This window comes from Bidens hawaiensis, unplaced genomic scaffold, assembly GCF_021521415.1.
Source record: "Bidens hawaiensis isolate Kalapana, Puna unplaced genomic scaffold, B.hawaiensis_p1.1 tig00022384_1, whole genome shotgun sequence".
NCBI lineage: Eukaryota > Viridiplantae > Streptophyta > Magnoliopsida > Asterales > Asteraceae > Bidens > Bidens hawaiensis.
Genome location: NW_027493492.1, coordinates 114656 through 130425, shown reverse-complemented (window position 1 = coordinate 130425; position 15770 = coordinate 114656). Strand labels below are relative to the sequence as shown.

Genomic DNA, 15770 nt, shown 5'->3' with positions numbered 1-15770 from the left:
TTATTACAAAGCGAACTTTTCAATCTATATGTAGGGTCTTTGGATCCCCATGGACTATTTGTTTCGTTCATGTTATGATCATGGATCGATAGTCTGAATCGACCACACATGCAGCATGTTTAAGCATATTTTAATTTTAAAATAAATGTGATTTTTAAATATTTAAACCATTTACTATAGGGAAAATGACCAACATGGCCCATTTGACCACACAAATTTCATGACTAACCACTCAAACTAAATAATACTTAAAATGGCACTTTTCTAACCAGAATGATCCACCGTAATATAACTGATATCCGATAGATCTATCTGACACATTTCCGTTTTTGAACCAACAACATCTTGACACGTATACTTAAATGGTCGGGCCCGATTATTTAATTTTGACGCCAATCGTTCAAAAAACTGACCGTTTAGTTTAGTTTGGCCACGATGGAATAGATGTGAATGCTGCCAGAATAGATATGTTGGTCGACGGAGTAGATTTGAAGGCCGTCAGAATGCATCTGTTGGTCGACGGAGTAGATGTGAATGTCTGACAGAATATGTATGAAGGCCGATTGAATAGATCCGTTGGCCAACCGTTTATTAAACCATCGAACCGACTATTTAATAAACAGTCGACGCCAAAACTAAACGGTCGGGCCTGACCATTTAAGTGTATACGTGTCAATATGTGGTTGGTTCAAAAACGAAAGGGTGCCAAATAAATCTGTCGGATGTCAATTCTATTATAGTGGATTCTTCTTTTTAGAATATTATTTAGTTTGAGGGGTTAGTCAAGAAGAAATTTATGTGGTCAAATAAGTCATTTTCCCTTTACCATAAGTTTTTGTAAACGTAAAATAAAATTGCACGAAGGCACCCCTACAAGGGTTGAGGGTTCATGCAAAAACCATAAATAGAGATATTCATAAATCACCGTCAACTTCGAACTTCCCTTCAATTGTTTTATCATCCTCTCACATAAACCATAAACATATATGCGTATGAATCCATCTTTTACCCACTAACGAAATTTTGGGTCGATCGATCTATTATCCATCCTATTCAACAGCAATCAATACAATTAATCATCACATACATTTAGAAAAATGACACCAGATCAAACCATTCAAAACGAGACCAACCCTACAACGTTCTCATTTAAAGATTCGATCCGGTACATGTTTCGAGAACAACGTCTGCTGTTTCTGCTCGTGGGAATCACCATTGCAGGCATTGTATCCAATACCGTTGTCATTCGTCCGTCCTCGTCCCCGTTGCAACCCGAACAGATCGCCGATTCGTTTCACATTGCCGAGTTCACTTCCGTGCCACGTCGGATTGCCTATGAGCTCCCCTCCGAACATGTTAATAATGCCGGTTCGCACAAAAATATCTTTTCGTTTTGATTTTATATTATTCGTTTCTAGGGTTTATGTTGCGGACCCAAGATTTTTTTTTATAGGGATGGGAGGATCAGGATTTTTGGGTATAAATAACATTAAAAAAAATTGTAGAGGCCCGCTGCCCCATCTACCTGGGGTTGCTTAGGATACCTCAAAATTATACGACAAACTTCATAATTAGTGCAATTCTTTTTTCTTTTATATATTCATATACACTAAGTAAATATTAGGATGCTCTTAGGTTAAAAACATTTTTTTGGGATACTCATAAAATTTTCTTCTATATCCGTCACTATGTGTCTGTCCTCATAGTATGGACTATGGATTCATAGTCAATGGGCAAAGAATTATTAAAAATTATATATATTAGGACGTTTGTTCTTTGACAATATTAAACATTTGTTGAAGTTTATTTTTAATTGTGCTTTAAGGTCGGAAGATCCCTCTTGGGTTGAAGTCGAAGAGATTGAGGGTGCTAGTGACGGGTGGAGCCGGGTTCGTGGGAAGCCATCTTGTGGACCGTTTGATGGCTCGTGGTGATATTGTAATCGTGGTTGATAACTTTTTTACCGGTCGAAAAGAGAATGTACTTCACCATCTTAGGAATCCTAGGTTCGAGCTCATTCGACACGATGTAGTTGAGCCGATTTTGTTGGAAGTTGATCAAATCTACCATCTTGCTTGCCCTGCTTCACCTGTTCATTACAAATACAACCCGGTCAAGACTATCATATCCTTTTGTTATAAGTTTATATTTGTCACATGTTCACTGCCTATATATGTGTGTGCAAATTACTATCTTGTTTATGTCTTGCTTGGTTTATTGATTATAATTCGATTAGTGTGTTAAAAGTCCTTGACGGACATAGAGATCACAAGACAAACGTGGTGGGAACATTGAACATGCTAGGACTCGCTAAAAGGATCAATGCACGATTCTTGTTAACGAGTACTAGTGAGGTTTATGGAGATCCTCTTGAACACCCTCAAGTCGAGACCTATTGGGGCAACGTTAACCCCATTGGTGAGTCTTCGTCAATACTTTTCAATTATCGATTATAAGTAAATGTAGCTTCACCCTTTTGGTTTTCTAGATCGGTTAAATACGTTTATGGGCAGGTGTTAGAAGCTGTTATGATGAAGGAAAGCGCGTTGCTGAGACCCTCACCATGGACTACCATAGAGGACTTAACATTGAGGTTATAAATGTCTTCCATTACTTAGCCATTGTAGCAAAGCTAGGAAATTATTGACATAGCTATAATTACACATGTACCCACTATTCACTTTTCCTAAATTATTCATTTACCTTTTTAATGTCACCTTTGCAGGTTAGGATTGCTCGGATATTCAACACATACGGACCACGAATGTGCCTTGATGACGGACGTGTTGTTAGCAATTTTGTGGCTCAGGTGTGCGCTTATAGAAAACCGTTGTACATGCTATTTTATTCACTGGTTTTGAAAACATGTGACTTTTCTCCTATAGCGTACACACACACACAAAACAAACAAATCAAGAACACAGGATATTGGAGTCACACCAACTACCAACTCTTTTCTTTAATAAACTCAACTCGACACGCTAAATGACTAAAATAATTAGATTAACCCTCTGTTTATACTAAACCCATTTTAATCTTAACCAAACTGAAAATCAGTTTAAAATATAATAAACTCAACTAAAACAAACAACTCAAACTTAGACTTTTACAAACTTTTAACCATATCTCAACTTCGACTTGTTTCACATGTGAAATTGGGAGTAACAGCTTCATATAAAATGCATGAAAAGTAAAAAGTTTTAGGGAGAAATATAACAAGCAGGGCCGTCTTTGAGGCATGGCAGGGTAGTCGACGGCCACAGGCCCGACACCCCATTAGGCCCGAAAATTTTTTTTTTCAAAAAAATTATATGTATTTTTATCAAAAACATGTATATAATCAATGTTTCAACACAATTACAAAACCACTAGCTTGGTCTAATGGTAAAAGGGTATGAAATCTAACCAAAATATTGTGGGTTCTAGTCTTATTTGAGAAAATTTTAAGCCTATGTTTATACGAATTTTTTTTACACAACTTAAATCATAATCAAGTAAGCTCATTTATAATTAAATTGTTTAAACCCAACAAAATGTTTCTTTTACATAAGGCCCAAAAATTTTTTTGCCTTTGGCCCAAATTTTTTTTCGACTTTTCGGAGCCAGCCCTGATGACACCGACTCAAAAGAAACCATGAATATCATATGTTTAATTAGACTATTAAGTGTTATGAGTATGTCACGTTGAACAAAAATGTGTATATTTTGCTAATTTGTTGTGTATGTACATCAATTAGGCCTTGAGGAAGGAGCCGATGACGGTTTATGGAGACGGAATGCAAACCAGAAGCTTTCAATACGTTTCAGACCTGGTAAGACATAGCTTTTTTTAGTTTCAGCTTAATATATGATTATTTTGATTCTTGGGTAATATCCATCAAAATATTAAAACAACATGCATACACGATGAAGAACAGGTGGAAGGACTAATGAGGCTAATGGAAGGAGAGCATATTGGACCGTTTAATCTAGGTAACCCAAGTGAATTCACCATGCTCGAACTCGCAAAGGTAATCTTGATCACCATAACTATATATATACCGACTTGAAGGTGGTTATGATAAAAAATTGCGTATGGTTGAAGGTGGTGCAAGATACAATTGATCCAAGTGCAAAGATAGAATTTAGGCCAAACACGGAAGACGATCCTCACAAGAGGAAACCGGACATTTCAAAAGCTAAAGAGCTTCTCGGGTGGCATCCGGTGGTGACATTACAAGAAGGGCTTCCAATGATGGTATCAGATTTTCGGCAACGCATCTTTGGTGACTTGAAAGAAGGTGGTAGCAATAGGGGAAAGTTTTCGTCAGTGTAACTTTTTTTTTATTGTTTTGTTTTATTTTGTTAGGTTAAACTAGGTTAGATTAGGAGAGAATGTGATTAAGTGGGCTTTCTCGAAATAATAAGGTAGATCATCAAAAGGAAAAATGAGAAGTATGCTAATGTTGTGCTAAATGTTAATGGATGACACAAATACCTAATAGCACATGTATTTATGTATTTGTATGTGTATGTATATATGGAGGTGGAGTGAAAGTACTCTCATGTAGCTAATTGAAAAGTATACGTGTTATGTATTATGATAATTGTATCATTTGCGCTTTATCTAGAGCGGAATGAGCGGAATGGCATATATCATCCTCTAAAGCAGAATTACATGTATCCTCCTCGGGTACGCCGGCTTAAGTCCTCGGGTCGTGCCTTGTTATATGGGAAGGGCACACCCGCTTACGTATGGGCGTCACACGATCAATGTTACTGGAAGCACATATAGTACCGAGCTCATTACGCAATTAATATAGGGTTAGGCTAAATGTACCCCCCTGGTTGCTTGTCATACCCCCCTTGGAAAAACCAACTTTCATATTAACCCTTGAAATCATATAATTATCAAATTAGCACAAAAGTAAGGATTTAATATTATTTTTTTTACAAGTTGCGTTTTCTTTTTATGATTTCGAGTTTAGGGTTTTGGGTTTCGGTTTTAGGGTTAGGGTTAGGATTTAGGGTTTAGGGTTCGGTTTCGGTTTTCGGGTTTAGGGTTTAGGGTTCGGGTTCGGGTTTAGGGTTTAGGGTTCGGTTTCGGGTTTCGGTTTTAGGGTTCGGTTTCGGGTTTAGGGTTCGGTTTTGGGTTTAAGGATTAGGGTTCGGATTCGGGTTTCGGGTTTAGGGTTTAGGGTTCGGTTTCGGGTTTAGGTTTTAGGGTTTCGGGTTTAGGGTTTTGGGTTTAAGGTTTCGGGTTTAGGGTTTTGGGTTTTTGGTTTATTTTGTAAAAGATAAAGTGGTAAAATAAGGATATTATAAATATATATACTATTAAAATTAAAAAAAGATATTATAAATATTTATAATATCAATATTAAAAATATTAATATTAAAAAAATAAATTATTAGTAATACTTGATAGTTTTTAATTTGATATATGTAGTGGAGGTTATCAAATGAAAGTAATATTGTAGGGACTAATATGTATATAAATAATGTTAAGAGCTAATTGTAATTTATGTAATAAGTTCAGGGGGAAGTATATTTAGTAAAAATGGAGTAAGACGGGTACGTTTAGCAGCCCCCTTAAATATAATATAGCACCCTTAAATATAATATAGCAAAGCTTAATGGTTTTACATAATATTATATGTAATTGACAAAGTATCACGTCAAAACAACATGAAAACCCATCACCAACGTGTGCATATCCCATCCCTAGCAACGGATTTGGGCATATGTCCGTCATACAACAGAAGTGTTCCAGCTTATGTTACACAGACTCAACGCATGGATCATTTATGCATACACCACATACATCATTGTTCTCATTAATCTAAACTTAAAGCTTTTTTCCAACTTACTACATCAGACGTGTATCACATATATGGGTGACAATCAAGATTCATTCTTCAAACAACGGGTTGATTTTGGTCATATTTTGCATCCATTAAATTTATATCAAGTAGTCATCGTCACTTTATTGGGTGGTCATGGAGGTTTTCTCTAAAAGCTTTATGCATATGGAGGTCATAGGTTTAAGCTTTGAAAAACAGAAATTTTACCGGTATCCTTCAAGAGTGTTGTTTGTTTACAAAGAAAGTTCTATCTACTAAAGTTAATGGCATATATTTGAAAATGAAGTAAAAACATATAAAGAAAAAAAACATTATTAAGGTAGACAACCGATATTTTTATATGATTTTAATAGCAAATAATACACTTTATCACTAAAATTACGAGTTTTTTTTATAGTAATCGATATGTTATACATCTTTGATATTGTTATATGTTTATATATTTTGTACCTTTTAGACTTTTATATATGTTTAACTTTTTGTATTATATATATATTAAAATTGGAAAGAATAAATTAATAACAAAATTAAGAAAATAACTTTAATAAAATTCAAAAAGCCAATTGTACATCCACTGCCTGGGTAAATTGACTTCTCACTCTTTCCCTGGCTGAACTGGGCGGTTTGTGGGTCCCACTTTTCCAGATTGCTTATCCGTTTTTGCAACACCTTCCGTTTATAGCAAGTTTTGTATAAACAGCTTTTTATTATTCCTGTTTAAGCATATTTATAAACTGCGACTACTTTAAAATGTTATCATTCTTTGTTAGGCTGTTGTAGTTAGTGGGTTAATTAGGCATGTGAGTTTTCAGTAATTTTAATTAAATTTCGTTTAATTATTTAACTGAAACATAATTATTTTTTAATATCTTTAAAACAAAAATGTGAATTGATTGGTTAAAAAATAGATTGGCCTCACATCTCTTTGCCCTCTAGCACGTTATCCGGTTAGCGTCCAAGAGGACTCATACTCTTTTAGCGCCTTCCTTTTCTACATAATGATTTGGCTTAACCAATGTGGCTGAGATAGCATGGACCCATCCCATCATGCATAACCTTATAATAAACGTTGTTTATCAATGATTACATATACACAATTTAATCAATCAAAGCTAGATAAAATTATTTTACTTTATTGTAGAAAGATACACATGCTATTATAGGAATAACCCAAATGGTAGAGGTGCTATCCTCTCACGTGAAAGGTTTTGGGTTTAATTTCAGTCAGATTTATTTCACGTAATTTAGGAATAACTAAGAGTATAGGTCAAATATTTCCGTCAAAAGAAAAGAATAAGTATGCATCGTTTTTAGGTATTATATACTAGTGAAAAAGTAATTGTGAACGAGCGTAATTGACCTTCTAATTTAATTACATGAAAGATGATGGTTAAGACCTGAAAGAAATCTTAGGTTTAAAGCCTAATTTAAGATTATGTTTTTTCTCATGGTGATGGTTATATAAACCATAAGGTTAACCCTATAAAACTAAACTAAACTTCAATAATTCATTTTTCTTCTTATATTTGATAAAACAAAGAAGCCTTATATAGGCTTACAACTAAGAGAATTCGATAGACAAGTAACATAGTAATCCACTATTTCTAAAAGTTTGGATATGAACAACAACATCAGATAAATAATAAAAAGAATAATGACAGACGTGACGCATGCTTGAGATGAATAATAAAACATATAATGGGACTTCTTGATCGTGGGATGCATGGCAAGAAGAGGGTATCATGTGGGTTTTTGGGTGGTGAGCCAGGATTAGAGTGTCAAATTTAGTTACAACGATCGATTGACATCCCGTGTATGATGTGTATCAATATAGTTTATTTAGGTGTTGGGATAGTAAAAAGGTAAAAGTAAATAAATAAATAAAAAAGTCTTAAGGAGATGTACATTCTTAATGTTTTAATAATATTGAAAACGAAAGGTTTTTGTGAAGCATACAATACATATACCAATTGGTCGAAATTTGGACAATAATAATCACATTTCATTTCATTCCATTCATCATCGTAAAAGCTAATCTATTACTTGTTCTTCCCGATGGAACAACGCCTGGACTTTGGGAAGATGGGTTATGGGTACCTACCTACCTTTCTCCAACAATCTCATCCTTCTTCTGATTATTAATAATTATTATTGTATGCATTAATAATAATAATAATTTTAATTTTGTCAGGTGCAAGCACTATCGGAGACGATGTATGATTCGTGCTCCCTGTTGCAACGAGATCTACGCTTGTCGTCATTGTCACAATGAAGCTACGGTACTAATTTTATCTCTAATTGTTCGATTTGACCTAATTATATCGATTTTCGCCTAATTACATCGATTTAAATCAGTTTAGTTTCTTAGATCTACGTTTTCGAGCTTAATTAGTTGCTAATTGACGGGTAATTATTGTTATTGTTTTATAATTTTGTTTAGAATATGTTGAAGTGTCCGTCTGATCGGCATGATCTCGTTCGATTCGATGTAAAGCAGGTACGATTCACCTATTCACTGATTTACTGTGTTCGGACACGGGTTATTCAGTTTATGTTCAATTAGGAGTGAACAATAACCGAACTGTTAACCAAAACTGATGAAACTGAACGAAATTAACCGAAATTCGCCTATCCGTTTTTTTCTTTAGTATTCTCGGTTAACCAAACATAACCGAATCGAACTGAATCATTTGTATTTTTATATATTTCTAGTTTTTATACCCGCATTTCATTTTTTCATGTATTTATATCACCGCTCCATGTACTTCTAAGCAAAAAAATTAGTCCAAGTTTGGTTTCAACCGAACTGAAAACCAACAAACTAACCGAATAAACTTAACTGATTAACCGGACACTGATTGGTTAATAAAATAGATTAACCAGTGACTTTACTTTCGGTTTCGGTTTAGGCTAATAACCCCGACTGACTGTGCACACTCTTAGTTTAATTTGGATTTAAAAATTGACGGTTTCAAGAGTCGTATACTATCCTATTGTGATGAGTTTCATGATTGTTGCAGGTTATTTGTTCTGTTTGTGACACTGAGCAGCCGGTATATTTCTGTGACTCATAATTATAACTGATTGTTGAGTTTCTTCGTTACTTCATTTGATTTATGAGAGTTTCTGTTATTATTATACAGGTTGCTCGTGTGTGCACAAACTGTGGTGTGAATATGGGCGAATATTATTGTGAAATTTGCAAGTTCTTTGATGATGATGTATACACTATACACCAACTCATTTCGATATTTCATACACCTTTTAGATTCTATTAGTATGTTTTCCCTTCACTAATGCAGTAATCCTATATTTAAAATTGTAGACCAGCAAGGGCCAGTTCCATTGTGACGATTGTGGCATCTGCAGGTTATTATTTAGGATATTAATGATTTTATCAAACTAAATTAATCTTATATTCTTTGCTTATCATACAAGTACTGATCACTTTTTTTTCGGTTCAGAGTTGGTGGTCGTGAGAATTTCTTCCATTGCAAGAAGTGTGGTATGCATCAACACTTTTAATTTCTGTAACTGTAACTAGGGTTTGATAAACTGATTGTCAACGTTTGACTTGTGATTGTCATCTGTGTTTCTTTATTTGTTTATATGCTGTTAAATTCTCAGGATCTTGCTATTCTATAAAACTGCGTAACAATCATTCATGTGTTGAAAACTCTATGCACCATCACTGTCCTATATGTTATGAGGTTATTTTTCTTTTCTTTTCATCTTTTAAAATTGTGCATACTTTTTTTACCACTTTTGGGTTTTAGTATTAGGAGTGTGCTAAGTATTCACACCATTGCATTTGCAGTACCTGTTTGACTCACTGAAAGACACTACTGTCATGAAATGTGGACACACAATGCACTCTGAATGTTGTAACGAGATGACAAGCCATAATAAGTACGTATTCTATGATATTTTTGGTTCATTTATATATCTTGTTATATTTAATGCTAAGTTTTAGTGCCTTTTTTTTACAGATTCTCTTGTCCTATATGCTCCAAGTCAGTAAGGGATATGTCTATGATTTGGAGAAGACTAGATGAAGAGGTGAGTATAGTGAATCATTGTCTTGTGGAACTGATCATTTGACCAAACTTGTTTACACAAATAGCCATTCATAAAATTTACAATTTGACAGTTACCTCCAATCAAGATATGCCATGTGTCACAGTTTTTCTGTGTGGCGAGCATAATCGCCACAAAACCTTAAATCTTGCTAAGTGCTACGTGTCCAGTTGTGATTGGTGTTCCGTGCCACAGAAAGGTGTTTAACGGTCAAATTGATAATTTTCAAAAAAGTTCAATGACTATTATAGTAAACAAGTTTAGTCAAAGTGAAATCTAAATAAAATATATAATTTGATTGCTAATTTGGTAATACGTTTAGTCAAAATGGCTAATCACGTGATTTTCTGTGTCTGTTATTTAATGTTCTTTAATCTTGTTATGCGGTTATTCTTATTGTTATAGCATGTCTGCAAGTTTTAAACAAGATTTATTTATTGCTCTTTATTCTATAATTCCATTTGTTTCTTTTCTTAGATTGAAGCTACTGCAATGCCTGAAGATTACAGGCAAAAGAAGGTTTGGATCCTGTGTAATGACTGCAACGACACATCAGAAGTTATATTTCATATAATCGGGCAGAAATGTCACCACTGCAATTCGTATAACACCCGGACCATTGCACCGCCGGTTCTGCCTGAAGTATGATAATGTGGAAGTAAAACATTCACCATAAGTTGGCTGTTGGTGGTCCCAGAAACTTTATGAATTTTTATGTAATTCTTTGCCCACTTGTGTGGACTGGATTGGATTGAATCAAACTGGGCCAGTCAAATGACTGGTTTTGTACTTTTGTTGTGCACAGGTTGGTTACTCAAGGGGTTGGCGGAGGCTCCTTGACAATTATTCAGTTTGATTGTGTTTGGGTAAGGTTTGGTTCATTATCAGCAACAATTTCATTTGCTTTTTGATAAAAAGTAAACCTTCACATTATTTAGGTGCTGTTTGTTTTTTAAAACAAAAATTGTCTGCAATCTGATTTCATCTGATTTAATGTCTGCAACTGAAGATGTGGTTTGAAGGTCTGCAATCTGAAAATATAATACTGTTTGTTTTATAAACTGGATATCGTCTGCATAAGCTGAAAAGTAGCTAAACATTATATATATTACAGTAGATAAAAGTAATTTAACTTTTGTAAACTGCTAAAATAATTGGTAGTGGTGTATGAACTATGGAAGTGGGTGGTGGTAGACAATTGTGGTAGGTGGTGATAGACGGTTGTGGTGGTGGGTGGTGGACCGTGATGGTGGCCGACAATTGGTGGTGGTGGTGGTTGGTGGACTATGGTTTTGGCGGGTGGTGGATGTTGGTGGCGACGGACGGTGGGTGGTGGTGGTGGGTGGTGTTGGCGACAGACGGTGGGTGTGGTGGTACTGGACGGTGGTTGTGGCCGACGGGGGTGGTGGTGGGTGGTTGTGGCCGACGGGGGTGGTGGTGGTGATGGACGGTGGTGGTGGTGAGTGGTTGACGGTGGTGGTGGTGGCGGCGGACGGTGGTGGTGGGTGGTGGTTGCAACGGACAGTGGATGGTGGTGGTGGTGGCGGACGGTGGGTGGTGGTGGTGTTGGACATTGGGTGTTGGTACTTGGTATGATGTTAAGAAATGTGAAGAAGTGTGAAGATGGGAAAAAAGCTTATTTTTTAATACCATAAAAGCAGTTTTCAGATATTTTTTTTTTAAAAAACAAACAGTCTTTAAGAGCTTATGTCTACGCGCCCGCAGCTGCAGACATAGGCTCTTTGCAAATCTTATAAGCAAAAACAAACACAACCTTACTTATGAAACCAGAAGGGAGTGTTTGGATAGGAACAAATATAAAAATAAACATATATAATAAACAAAATCGAGCTTCATACGGGCTTCTTTTCAGGCTGGTTTGAGATATTGAGTCGACGGGAATGATTTATGTTATTATTGGCTCGAGTTTGAATTCAGACTGTCTTGATTCAAATCTGCTTACTTAATAATGCTAATGATCGTAAGCTAGATTGTGTGATTTTGAAAGTTTAAATCGTCATGAATTTGTGGAACGTTTAGCATACATTTTTTCTTTAAACGGCCATTGGATAACTGACGGGTTACTTGTCTACTTGATTTTCTTCATTCTATCCTTAGAAGGAAACCCACACCACAGACGAGAAAATATTCTGGCCTAACTTAAGAATTATATTTTTTGTTATGGGTGGGAGTTGGTCCCAAAAGCTCTCCCTTTTTTAAAATGAAGTCTTTGAGGATCTCATCTTAACCACTTTGACTGGATCATTGGCAAGCATATATGTTAATAAATACGCTCAAAGTGACTCAGTTAATTACACGTTTCATACTGTTTTAGAACCATAAAGTTTTGAACAAGCTTATTTTTCGAATATAGATGCTAAGGATAGCAACGGCTCAACCATTCTTGAGGTCCTAGTTGGAAAAAAACAAGCCCTTTTCACTTGTTAAACAAACCATTTTTTTCTTTCTGGATTTTGGAGGCCAACAATAATAAACTCAAATGTTCACGGTTGACGGAGTTAAACTGAAAGTTGTGTATTTTTTTATATATTTTTTGTGGGTGTATAAATATGTTTATTTTTCTAGTTTAAATGTGCAAAATATTTAACTAGACCTTTTCTAGCAATCTCTCTCTTAAATTGTTATAAATTATTATTCCATTTACTTGAATCATTAAGATTTATAGGTTCTTTTACTTCATTTTGCAACATTTGTTTCTTCATCAAGATTTATAGGTCCATTAACATTAAAAGTTTAAATAAATAACATTAGTCGGTTCATTAGAATTTTTTGTGATTGTTGAAAATGATCATTTTTATGATATATTTTCTTTTCCTTTTCGTGACATGATACTCTAAATACCACCAAACAAACTTACAGAAAATCAACTAGTTAGCCCAAGTCTCACCCCAATAACACAACTAAACAACAATTAAAATTAATCAATTTCACAAGTTCACACAAACATGGCAAACGAGTAGTGGTTAATAGAAATTGATTAAGTGAAAAAATAATCAAGTAATCTCTACACATACCTTTAAAAAACTACAAAAATACTGACAGCTGTTCACAATTAAGTAAATAACTTCGATTAAACAACGTAACCGAGTGATTGCATAATCTACACATACCTTGCAAAAGCTAAATAATTAACAAAATTGCCGTTCACGATTGAGTTAAGCCAATAAGGATGATATTGACAGAACGTGATTACGTGAGAGTGATTTGATGATTTGCAAGTGATAGAAGAAGTCTCGAATAAAATTTTTTTTCTTTAACTAAATGGGCATTTGGGACAATGGTCTCATGTAGTTCCGAGTTTACTTAACGGGAGAAAGGAAAGGAAGAAAGGAAGGCCTTTCCTTTTTTTTCTTTTCAATTTGGAAAGAAACCAACCCCACCATTTTACTCTTCATTTTCCTTCCCTTTCTTTCATTTCTTTTCTTTTATGAAACTCAGAAACACAAATATTCTTCAATCCTTTCCTTTCTCTACTTAAATGAAACTTTGAAAGACAACCATCTCATTCTTCCTCCCTTTAGTGGGTGTTCCCTCTCTTTAGAACTGGAAGGTTCAAATCCCGTAGCAAACGGGTTAGTGAATTCAGCAGTAGATTAGTAATTTTAAAAAGAAAAATTCATTTAAGACAGTGGGCTGGATTTATTATTTGTTAAACAAAACATAAGAAATAATAATTATATAGATACCTTTTATGTTAACTAACAGTGGAGGCCTCAAGTCTTTTTAGGGCCCGAGGCAATGGTCATACTTTGTGAAAGAAGGGGGCCGATGGTGTTTGTTGGCATGAGGCAGTATTGAGGCACCTTATCTGCTTCTCAAGAACGAAGCGGCTTGATTCGTTCTTTCTAAAGGATGTGTAAATATGAAAGAGGTTGCCTGTCAAGCACGGCTAGCTAAACTTGGACTTAGATTACTAAGGAGCTCGCTTTTTTAAAGCTTGACTACGTTTAATTTTTCTCTTCCGATCACAACTCTCTCAACTTATGAGCTTCTGAATTTACAGTTGAAAATGGCATCTTGTTTTCTTTGATAAGGTAAGCAAAAAATGTGCGTCAAAATATTCCTGCGTGTTAGAAACTTAGAATCTTAACTCAACTCTTTAGCGGAAAAAAACTTTTCTTCTCTTTATTTTTAACAAAAAAAAAAGCTTCCAATTGTTTAATCCATTTTAGATTTAAAAATGTTGAGTAGGTCCTAAACCCTATGACAATGAATTGGTTTGTTAAATATAAATTCAAATAGAATATATAAAATTATAGAACAAATAAGAGCATGATCAGTATTTTAATGTATTTAAAATTTGACATAACACACACGGTTATGCTAAGCGTACATCTACTGAATTTATACTAATGACATAGAATAAAAGATTATAGTTCTTTTAACATTATATTGAGGCAGACAAACTTATCGTTTCCAGAATATTCGACACATTAAATGAATTAGGTGTGGTGTGAATATGAGCACAAAAACTCAAAACAAGAATGATTTTATCATATCACCTCGTTAAAGTATCTAGAGGCGTCACATTTACGTCAATTTAAAATATATATAGTCACTTATGTTTGACAAAACTAGCTGGTAGCTGTAATTAATGGTTGAAAGTTGTAGCTGAAAGCTGGTAAATGTAGCTTTTTATATATATATTTAGATGTTTGACAGAGTAGCTGGAGCTTTTAATAAAATATATAAAGTTACTAAAATACGCACAACTAAAAACAATAATAGTGAATGTATGTATTTTGGAAGGTTATTTAAATAAATTAAAATACTAAAAGCTTGTAGCTCTTTCTAAACGCTATTAGTATAAGCTTTAAGCTTTTAACTTTTTCTCCTGATCTAAAAGCTTCAAGCTTTTTTAACCAAACAAAAACTTTTAATTGAGTATGAGCTTTTTCTTAAAAGCTTGAAGCTCCTAAAAGCTTCATGTCAAACATACCCTAATCATAAATCTTTACTGAATGCGACATTGGGTCTATCTATTTTTGAACGTGATAAAGTTTCAATCTAGTAAATTAATAAATGAATTATATATTTAAATACTAGATGAATCGATAAGTTCCCCATTTTTTCTCTATTTCTGGATTGACAGCGCCAAAATACTTTGATTTCTTATCTTTGTGATAACATGATCATATCTTACATGGCAGATATGCTAAGTGTACCTACTTCGGGTATGTTTGGCAAAACTAGCTGGTAGTTGTAGCTGGAAGCTGCTAGCTAGTAGCTGGAAGCTGGTGGCTAGAAGCTGTAGCTGTTATCTGTAGCTTTTTAGAAATATTTAGGTGTTTGGTAGAGTAGCTGGAGCTTTTAATAAAACTAGTTGGGTGCTCGCACGGTGCACCGTTTTAATCCGAAACTTATTCTGACTTGACCCTTTCAAGCTTTTTCTTCAAACCTAAAAGCTTCAAGCTACCCTAACCAAACAAGACTTTTCAATAAATATGAGTTTTTTCTTAAAAGCTAGTAGCTTAAAGCTCTTAGAAGCTCTTAAAAGCTCTTTGCCAAACATACCCGACAAAACTAGCTGGTGGCTGGTAGCTGGAAGCTGGTGGCTGGAGGTTGGAAGTTGGAGGCTGTAGCTGTAGTTTTTTAGATATATTTAGGTGTTTGACAGAGTAGCTGTAACTGTAAATAAAATGTATAAAATGACCAAAATGGACATAACTAAAAGAACATAATACTAAATGTATCACACACACACACACACACACACACACACACACACACACACACACACACACATATATTCTTTCACAAATAAATAAAACATGGTCATTTTCAATTAAATAAAGCATAGTCATTGACCAACAGTCAAGACCATAATAT

The 15770-nt window shown here is 34.6% G+C and overlaps 2 protein-coding genes across 2 annotated transcripts; both read left to right on the top strand.

Moving 5' to 3' along the window:
• The first annotated feature begins 991 nt into the window (after positions 1-991).
• LOC143565532 (UDP-glucuronic acid decarboxylase 2-like) lies at positions 992-4365 on the top strand. Its single transcript, XM_077052487.1, has 9 exons — positions 992-1390; positions 1625-1635; positions 1826-2124; positions 2271-2418; positions 2514-2593; positions 2726-2809; positions 3738-3812; positions 3918-4010; positions 4085-4365. Exons 1-9 carry the CDS (start codon positions 1098-1100, stop codon positions 4313-4315), a joined length of 1314 nt encoding a protein of 437 aa, XP_076908602.1. The 5' UTR covers positions 992-1097; the 3' UTR covers positions 4316-4365.
• A 3465-nt stretch (positions 4366-7830) lies between these two features.
• LOC143565528 (E3 ubiquitin-protein ligase MIEL1-like) lies at positions 7831-10819 on the top strand. The gene is made up of 11 exons (XM_077052481.1): positions 7831-7936; positions 8035-8122; positions 8284-8340; positions 8864-8896; positions 8987-9064; positions 9169-9212; positions 9308-9348; positions 9471-9553; positions 9661-9752; positions 9833-9902; positions 10398-10819. Exons 1-11 carry the CDS (start codon positions 7899-7901, stop codon positions 10566-10568), a joined length of 795 nt encoding a protein of 264 aa, XP_076908596.1. The 5' UTR covers positions 7831-7898; the 3' UTR covers positions 10569-10819.
• The last annotated feature ends 4951 nt before the right edge of the window (positions 10820-15770 follow it).

Coding starts and splice junctions, on each gene's coding strand:
- LOC143565532 (XM_077052487.1), top strand. CDS start 1,098: ATGACACCAGATCAAACCATTCAAAACGAGACCAACCCTACAACGTTC. Junction 2,810..3,737: donor TTAGCAATTTTGTGGCTCAG/GTGTGCGCTTAT, acceptor TACATCAATTAG/GCCTTGAGGAAGGAGCCGAT. Junction 3,813..3,917: donor TTCAATACGTTTCAGACCTG/GTAAGACATAGC, acceptor GATGAAGAACAG/GTGGAAGGACTAATGAGGCT.
- LOC143565528 (XM_077052481.1), top strand. CDS start 7,899: ATGGAACAACGCCTGGACTTTGGGAAGATGGGTTATGG. Junction 9,213..9,307: donor GACGATTGTGGCATCTGCAG/GTTATTATTTAG, acceptor TTTTCGGTTCAG/AGTTGGTGGTCGTGAGAATT. Junction 9,753..9,832: donor GAGATGACAAGCCATAATAA/GTACGTATTCTA, acceptor TTTTTTTTACAG/ATTCTCTTGTCCTATATGCT.